Source organism: Rhinolophus ferrumequinum, chromosome 10, assembly GCF_004115265.2.
Source record: "Rhinolophus ferrumequinum isolate MPI-CBG mRhiFer1 chromosome 10, mRhiFer1_v1.p, whole genome shotgun sequence".
In the NCBI taxonomy this organism is placed as follows: Eukaryota; Metazoa; Chordata; class Mammalia; order Chiroptera; family Rhinolophidae; genus Rhinolophus; species Rhinolophus ferrumequinum.
In genome coordinates, this window is record NC_046293.1 from 33,919,090 (window position 1) to 33,928,220 (window position 9,131).

The following is a 9,131-nucleotide window of genomic DNA, read 5'->3' on the forward strand; positions in this document are numbered from 1 at the left end:
TGATGAAAATATTTTGCCTACATTATTTTTAAGTTTATGAAAAGAATTCATTATATTCTATCTGCCTAATGCAAACTTATTTTATAAAAATGACAAAATTCTGTCAAAAGTCAGGGTTTTATAACAAACCCTGATTTTAAAATAATTTTGTGCTCTGCCTCAATTTGTAGCTATATTCTTACTGGTTCTCAGGCTTCTTTAATGCCCGCCTCATCTATTTTTGTTTCTTTACAGAATAAATAAAACATCTGAGAACTGGTTATATATTTATATATACATATGCAGTTATTGGAGCTATGTGTCCATATGGACAATCTTGCTATTCATACCTATTTTAAAGATAGGGTAAATATCAAAGTTTTAAAGGACAAAACTTTCTGCCAGGGCTACACAGATGAAGGGTCAAAGAAATAGACAATACATCAATGAGCACAAGTCACAGATATCCAAACTTCTGTTACCAGCGAAATTATGTAGCAACACAAAAATATGGGCAACACACACGATCGTCATATAAAATGGGTGGCAGCTATTGTTCCTAATAAGTTGTGACCGGAATGTTAAGCCTGATTTGGTGTGCTCTTAGCTTACTCATGTCAATACAATCACTAGTATGTATAGTGTCATCAAATTAACCAAGTTGAGTCACTTACGAATCTAAAACTATGCCTTCTGCTATTTCACAAACATGCACAAATAGGAGAGCAAATGTAAGAATCCATCTCAGGTTATGTCCAGGAAAGTGAAGCCATGTGTTGTGATGAATTTGTACTTTTGAGCTTTGACTTCCCCACCCTGAAAAAAAGAGAAAAAAGTAAAGAGATGAACAAAGGGATCAATTATAATCATGGAAATAATTTACACTGAAATACTTTGGGGGGGTGGTTCATGAAACCTTAGTGCTTTCTAAGATAGCAGTAGAAATCCTAGTCTATTCTTATTGTTAAAAAAATAACAATTTCAACTTATTTTTACAAGACTGCCTAGGTTAACTCATTAACATGTATTGCATTATTCAGGAATAACACCAACTCTGAGTGACAACATGATTATTTCATGCTAATCAGAGCTCTACCTGACACATGTCTGATTCATTCAAAAAGAAAACATTAATGATGATATTAATAAAAGCAATTTGGTGTCTAAAATCTTTCAAAACATGGGATCTGTGGGGGAGGTAACAAAAAAAGGCATATTTGGTGATGAAATAAAGGACTCATTAGTTGAGTCAACTCTTAATCACGTGCATATCATATAACAAAAATGATAACTTATGAAGGGGCCAGTACTATTCAACAGTGGTAGTGATAGGATTTCTCAGAGAAATCTAAAATTTTGTTCATTGATGACCTTTTAAGCAGGTTCAACAACATTATAGGTTCACCTTTAGCTCATCACTGAAGCAAAAAATTCAAGATTATCTTTTAGTAAAATTTTGATGGTTTTGCCTCAAAAGACAGTCAGAGTAGTGCCAACTCATACACGGTGTACTAGGAAAGGACTCCACTTTGTTTCATTTTGTCACCCTTTTTTTCTCATTTTTTTAATATAGAGAAGTCCCACATGCTTCAAGAATGAAGGTAGGTTTGTGTCTGAAATATTGTAGCAAGGAATTTCTGTGTGGACAAAAGGGATCCCTGAACCATTCTTTGAAAAGAAAATTACTCATGTCTTAGTTGTCCCCAAAGGAATTTCATTCTTGGAACATTAGTTATATTTAACATATTGTGCTAGAATTTATGCTATAACCTTTTACAGGCAAGCCCTGCGTCTTTTTTGCAACATTATAATTTTCCTTATACCTGATACTTCTTTGAGATTTATTTATGAACTCTCATTAACTCAAGAAGCCAATGCTAGAGATGAATAGTCTGAAGTTTTCTCCATTTCCCTTTGACAATGTTCACTGCAATTCTACTTGACTCAAATACCCTTTTCCCAACCTTTGTGTTTGATGCTAGAGATGCAAACAGGACAGAATGTCATGGTCATTGCTCTCAAGAAGTTAATTGGATGTCAGAAATGAATTACTAATTGTTGAATTGCAATTTAAAAAATGGATGTTCCACTTTAGGTCAAAGGGCATTCTTAATGTCCTACAAATAATACCACATATATGACCAGTGTTTCCATAAATGGCCACTGTAATCCCAATATATTTAATGTCTACATTTGTTTAACATGAATAACTATGTGCCAGGAGTATGTTGGCCTCTGCATGATATGATATGACATGTAACAGAAATTATGTGATCACTGTTAGAATGCCAGCCACTCAATTAATATTTGTTAAATGAATAAATAAAAGCATACAAATTAACTTTAAACCTTCCTTTAAAGCAGATCATTAAATTATGCTAGCCTCCTTGAGAAAATCACATAACTTTTTCATTTATTTTTCTGAACAAAATCGTACTATTAATCATGTTAAACACCAAATTTAAAATAGTGGTTACTGTGAAGGGATAGGAATGTAGAATGTAGGAAGAGTAACAGGATCATGAAATGGTACAGAGGAATTCGCTCATATTCTTATTGTTAGATTCCATAAGATCAGTGGGGTAGGTTCAATAAATGTTTATTATAACAGTCTCTGTCTTCTTTATATATGTATATATGTAAACTGTAAAATAATAGGGAAAAATGTGTTTTTAACTCTTTTCCAAATATTTTGCACATGTATTCTTTCTACCTGAAACACACCCCATCACTCATACTTTAAGGTGCATTCTCTGTATCTTTAAAGTCCCCCACATATCATTCTCTATGCAATCTTCCCCACAGTTCTAGCAGGTCAGTTCCCAGGATAACTTCTTCCTATATCTGTAGTTAGGCTTACAATGTAATATACAGTAGACTTCCCTTATCCTCGGGGGATACGTTCCAAGACCCCCAGTGGATGCCTGAAACTGCAGATATTACCAAACCCTAAATATACTATATTTTCTTCCTATACATACATACATACCTGCGATAAAGTTTAATACATAAATTAGGTAAAGTAAGAGTTTAACAACAATAACTAACAATAAAATAGAACAATTTTTAACAATACACTATAATAAAAGTTATGTGAATGTGGTTTTTCTCTCTTTCTCTCTCTCAAAATATCTCATCATACTGTATTCACTGTTCCACTTACAGGAAGCACTTTATGACTTCTCTTTAGCGTGTCTGAATTGCCAGCACCACTACTCTTGCACTTTGAGTCCAATACTAAGTAAAATAAAGGTGACTTTAACACAAGCACTGTGATACCACGACAGTCAATCTGATAACCAAGGTGGCTCCTAAGTAACTATGGGTGCGTAGCATATACATTGTGGAAACACTGGACAAAGACATGATTCACGTCCCCAGTGGGACAAAGCAGGACAGCATGAGATTTCATCAAGCTACTTAGAACAACATGTGATTTAAAACTTACGGATTGTTTATTTCTGGAATTTTCCATTTAGTATTTTCTGACTGCAGTTGACCGGGTAAATGAAACCATGGATAAGGGGGGACTACTGCAGTCATTTCTCTTAACTTTGGCACATCTGTTTCGCTAGACTATTCCAGTGAATAGTCCAGGCAAGTACTGTGTTTTACCCATTTTCCATTCTCTTTACGTAGCACAAAGCAAGTGCTCAACAAACGCTTTAGATCTGTCTCATGTAATTTTCTTTTCCCTCTTTTAAAAAATTGCTGCTGATACTGGAAGTCCATATCTAAGACATCACGTGACTTCTATTTTTACCTACAGAATACCATATGCCAAAAATATAAATAATTGGAAAACACAAAATACTTGCTTGTTCTTTTCTCACAGAGTTATACATTAATTTTCATGTTGGAAAAATTAGTCAACATTATACCAAATTTCAGCCATTAAGAAGCCTGTTTTAAGACTCATAGAAATAGAGACCAAAGGCATGGTTACCAAAAAGGAAAGAGTGGGGGAATGTGTGAAAAGGGGAAGGAGAATACAGTCAATAATATTGTGAAAGTTTGCACGGTAACAGATGATTACTAGAATTAGTAGAGTGATCAGATTGTAAGGTATAAAAATGTCAAATTCCTATATTGTACACCGGAACTAATATAACCAATATAAAAAGAAGACTGCTTCACAAACATTAGGCAATATAATATAGGGCAGTAGATTACTTACCAATAAACAATATTGGAAAAGTGATAAACAACAGGAAGACATGAGGAACCAGGTTGAGGGCATCCACAAAGCAGGGATTTTGTAATACACCATTGCAGATATCATATGAAGAAATGTTGTTACCACAGAATGAAAGGCTCATTTCTTCTTATATGGTTTATTCTAAAATGAAGAGACAAGTGGAACAGCCTTTTAGAACTAAATTCTCTTTCATCAAATTATAGCCTTAAAAAGGTGTTACTTTAATTCCTCAGAACAACCATGCAATGTTGGTGGTGTTGTTCACAATTCACAGAGGAGGATACTGAGATTTAGATTGATTCAGGAACTTGTCTACCAGTAGAGTGGCCAGCATCCACATCCACGTCTGTCTGACTATAAACTGTCTGTCCCACTGTATCACACAGTCTTCTATTTAAAAAAATAAAAATAAAAAAATCTATGCCTATTAAAATAAGAAGGAGCTTAACATTTTAACCTCACTGGACTTTGTTTCTTTTCCATATTTATGTCACCCTACACTCTCAGTTAGATTATTAAAAGTTGGCAAAGATTTGAATAACTAAAGTAGTACCTTTTCTCTCTTCCCTTTCATTGATAATTGATTTAGCAATGATCACGAACAATATTTTTTCCTAGAAAGAAAACAGAATGTTACACAGTAAAGATTGGCCAAAGTAGGTGAACTATTATTGGAAAAAACAAATTTTCAAGCAAAAGTTTTATAAAGCATTACAGAAATAGAACAATTAATTAGAAAGCCTATGTGTTTATAGTCTATACAAGCTTATACAACGTTCCTCTCAGATATTATTTCTGGTAACTCTTTTTTAAAATAAATCATTGATGTTCTCTGGTTGAGACTGTTTTTCATCTTTAAAAAGTCATTTTTTAATAAAAACTCAAGATGAGGTTATATAGTTGGAAAATCCTTACCAACTATTAAGATTCTAAGCTGGATAAAAGAATTAAAAAGGACTTGATATTTTTTGTAATAACAGTAAAAAGGAAGTTATCAGTTCATAATTATATGTTAGATGTATTTCTGGTAAAGATAGAAAAAACAGAAACTAAAAAACAGTAGCTAGTAATAGAATTTGTAAGGCTACTTCCTTTACTTAGTAGAGATGATAAAAATAAACTTTAAGCCCACTCTAAATTGAAAGACATGTGTAAATGGTTTATTTATTTTAGCTGGTTTTGTAATTTTGGACAAAATATTATCATTTTGTGTAAAATTATAATATTCCAATTGGCCACACTTACAAACCTTGATATTTAATCATTATCATTGAGTCAGATGCTAAAAATATAATCTGAACTTGCAAAACATACACTTCATTAGCTCTAAGCATTGCCTGCCTAGTATTGAATCGATCCTGAAGCCTACCAAATAAGTATCATTTGGATAAACGTGCGTGACTGTGGAAAGAAAATATCAGAGAAGCACAACAACCTGAAAAAGTCAAAGAACATTTTCAGCCATGTACCTGATGTCTGGGATGCTAGGCCATTAATTAATTTACTGTAAAAATACTTCTTGATGCTGATCATGTACTAGACACGAGGAATCCAATAGTGCACATGACAGAAACAGTCCCTGTGGTCTTACACTGCATCAGTTAGACTACACTTATCCCAGTAGTTCTTGGTATAATGTAAAGGATATGATCTAAAACAGAAGCATATACAATGACCTAATCACACTAAGGTGCACACTTCAAATTGGTAAAGCAAAAACTTTAGAAAGATTTCTTCCTTCTACCATAATTTCTAACCTCACATTTCCCCCTGGTACCCAACTTGTTCCCTATCTCTCACCACATCTCTCCTTTTGCTTTTTCCTTTCCCTGGTCTTTCATCCCCTTCCTCTTGACCCTTAGCCTTCTTCTCCAACATCCAGTGTGTAGGTGGCACATTCTAACAGCCAGCCCATAGTATAACCCAACATGGATAAAAGAAAGAAGTAAATTTACTGTGGATATGCTGAAAATTATTGTGTTTACCTAAGGCATTTTTATTCAATCAGCATTTTTAACTAATTCTTAAATCTCCAATTGTCATTCACTGTTTCCCTCCCAGACCCCAGGTTAAGCTGTGCTGTTGCTAGCTAAACTCTGTCACGTGACATCCTTCAGCCCCCGCCCCTTCTGGATCTGGCTAGCTCAGCTAAGCACTGACAGAGGCCCCAGTATCAAGGAGGAGAGAAAAGGAAGAGGGACCAGATAGGAAGACATGACATTTTTCTCCCCACCAGCATAAACCCAAGGAAAGATGTTCAAGTGCTTAATGACAGCCAATAGTATTGGAGAACTTGACTGAATAAACTTTAAAGACAAACATCAAAAGCAAATTTTTTATCATAGGGATGGTCTGTAGAGCAGAAAACAGAAAGAAAATACACTTTGGTGACCAAACTTAGGATTTCATGGCAAGGTTACTACTCTCAGTATTCTTATTCTTTGAAATGCATTGTATGAAGAACTCCACTCAGGAGTTATAAAACTTGGATTTAGTTGGTGAATATAAGGTAAAGTAAGTGAAAACTAGTACTTCTGTCCTGTTCATCCAGCAGAAAGTGTCAGTTCTAATGCAGTAGCAATCCCTGAGAACTTAACATGCTGGAAACACCTAAAGAAAACATACTAAAAGTAACATTAAAGCTTTCATTCTTATGTACACAGTAACTCATTTTTCAGTTATTCAGAGATTAACCAAATTATGTTATGATAAAGAAACATGACATTTTAAAGAATTTACTTAGGACTTTATCATTATCTAGGGCATTTTCAGGATCAGATCACTTATGAAAACAAATATAATAACTTTGTTAAGTTATTTAGCCGATGGTTCATAAAATATGAACTGAAAGATGTCTGTCTGGTTATCTATTTACCTGTCTATCTGTCTATCTACCTATCTATCTATAAATGACAGATCCAAGTAGGAAAATCACTAGCAAAAATGACCACTGACTTCTAATCCAGTGCCTAATCTGAATGCTCCCAATGAAGTTCTATCGCATACCAAATGTTGGAACTACTCAGCAGATAAGATTCCTTAGACCGACACTCCAATGGGATTTTTTTTTGTTTTGTTTTTAAATCCAAACTGAACAAACCAAGCAACAAATAAATACCTTGGGCAATCGCTTGAAGCTGCTTCCAATTCCTACTGGTGCACTTGTGCTACCTTCAAAACACCGGCTTCCTACAATGTGTTAAGTGTACGTTTCAAACCGAGAAGCAGAACTCCTAAAAAGCAGAGTAACAAAAATTAAGCATATAGAAAGCTACTTTACGAACCATACAGGAAACATCTAAAAAAAAAAAAAAAAAGGTAATAACTCCTTGCACTATCTACAGTTGGTTTAAGTAGAAGCCGGCAGAATTTTGTAAGGAAAGCTGGAAATCTGATCCCCACGCCCTCTCATCTCCGGCTGGGGCCCGGTCCCTTAATCCTAGAAATAGCCACCGTGAAGGCAAAACGCTGCGAGAGTGAGCGGGCGCCTTTTGGGTGCCGAAACGTTAGATCCAAATAGACAGCTTACAGTTATTCTTAAAAATTTTATATGACATTGATGTAAAAGACTTACTCCGAAGGCAGAGATTTCCTCCCCTAGCCGAAGGACGCAGGGCGCCGGAGTGGATTATTTTTAGGGGTAGTGGGAGATCATCAGCTGCTGCCTCCTATCGAGTTTCTAAATTGCACAAACTGCTCTGGTGCTCTGGGCTGGGGCGGACGCGGCGACTCCGAGGCAGGAAACTGGGCAGAAGCCCCGAGCGCAGCGTCTGGGACTGGAGACCCTCCCCACCCCCGCTCGGCCCAGCTTTCCGCACCGGAGCGGCAAACTTGGGGAGCGCGGTGCAAAGGTTTTATAAACACCAGTAATATGCGTCCCCGAAACTTCGTTAGACACAGATACTTGCTATACATGATTCAATGATTCACCGGAGTCGGGATTTTAAACGTTAAAACACGCAAAGCACTCACTTGCACTTGTAATTTTTTTCCCCCCGGGCTCTGCTTGAGACCTTGTATTAACCACATAAGGAAGCAGATTTGGGGATTTCACCACCTTTCCCCTGAACGGACCCGGGAAATGAAGGACTCATTCCAGGCAGAGGAACCGGCTGCCGGGCTGTAACCGTGCCTATGAATGTCTCGCAGGAGCAAGGCAGACTCAAGCCGAATAAGTAAGTGCCCCAGCGGCCTGAGAACTTGGTTACTCCTGGGGACGCGTGGCCGCGCTACCGCAGCCCGACCCTTACCCCAGCTCCTCAAAGTGGGACCTTGGCTCCTACGGCTGCACAAACAGTTCCCTCCACTCTTGCTCCCGACCAAAGAGATCATGTATTCTCAAGAAGATAACGTGTTTAAAATACACTCACCCCACAATAACTCCCCCCAGGGCGCAAGCTGTAAATTGTCTCAGACAACTTTAATTAACACTCGATTTGTCTCAAGGGCCAATGCTCAGTCAGCTTGAATCACTGTTTTCAGCAAGTGTCCTAATCTGATAAAGGATGGTCCGGCAGGCGGGCTTGTGCATCTGTGGCTACACGCGCGACCCCCAAAGGGCACCGCTCCAGGACTGCCGGAACCAGGACTGGTTCGGGGACCTGAACCCTAAACCCCGGCGGCCTCCCGGCCTCTCCCACTGTAGGCAGAGGCCAATTCCCGCCCTGCACGCTCTGGGGGATTTCTCCATGGGCGCCTCACTCTGGGTTGTTGCTAACCGGATGGGTGCGGGGCCTCGGCCAGCGACTGAAGCTTGAACCCGTGGCCGCTAGGGGTCTGCAGGGCCTCGTGGGGCGACACCCAGAGGGTCGCGACGACGCCCAGAGGCCTTTAAAAACTTAGCAACTGCACCCTAGAGCTGTTTGGCAGGCGCAGCGATAAAAGAGCATGCTTCAAAAATGGGATTCAGAGATACTAAGGGTGGAACCAAGGGAGATCCCGTGAACACGCTGGA

The 9,131-nt window shown here is 37.8% G+C and overlaps 1 protein-coding gene across 7 annotated transcripts in view; it reads right to left on the reverse strand.

Moving 5' to 3' along the window:
* ABCC9 (ATP binding cassette subfamily C member 9) overlaps window positions 1-8,498 on the reverse strand; it is a 106,466-nt gene extending 97,968 nt beyond the window's left edge. For 2 of the 7 annotated variants that reach the window (XM_033118188.1, XM_033118185.1), the window contains exons 1-5: window positions 7,752-8,037; window positions 7,296-7,410; window positions 4,731-4,791; window positions 4,157-4,318; window positions 654-795 (exon numbers count right to left, since the gene is read on the reverse strand). In XM_033118188.1, coding sequence (XP_032974079.1) covers window positions 654-795; window positions 4,157-4,298 — 284 coding nt within the window. In that variant the 5' untranslated portion in view covers window positions 4,299-4,318; window positions 4,731-4,791; window positions 7,296-7,410; window positions 7,752-8,037. Of the gene's footprint in view, window positions 1-653; window positions 796-4,156; window positions 4,319-4,730; window positions 4,792-7,295; window positions 7,411-7,751; window positions 8,038-8,427 lie in introns of those variants that run through there. The other 5 variants (XM_033118187.1, XM_033118184.1, XM_033118183.1 and 2 more) reach the window with 5 other exon arrangements.
* Window positions 8,499-9,131: the final 633 nt, after the last annotated feature.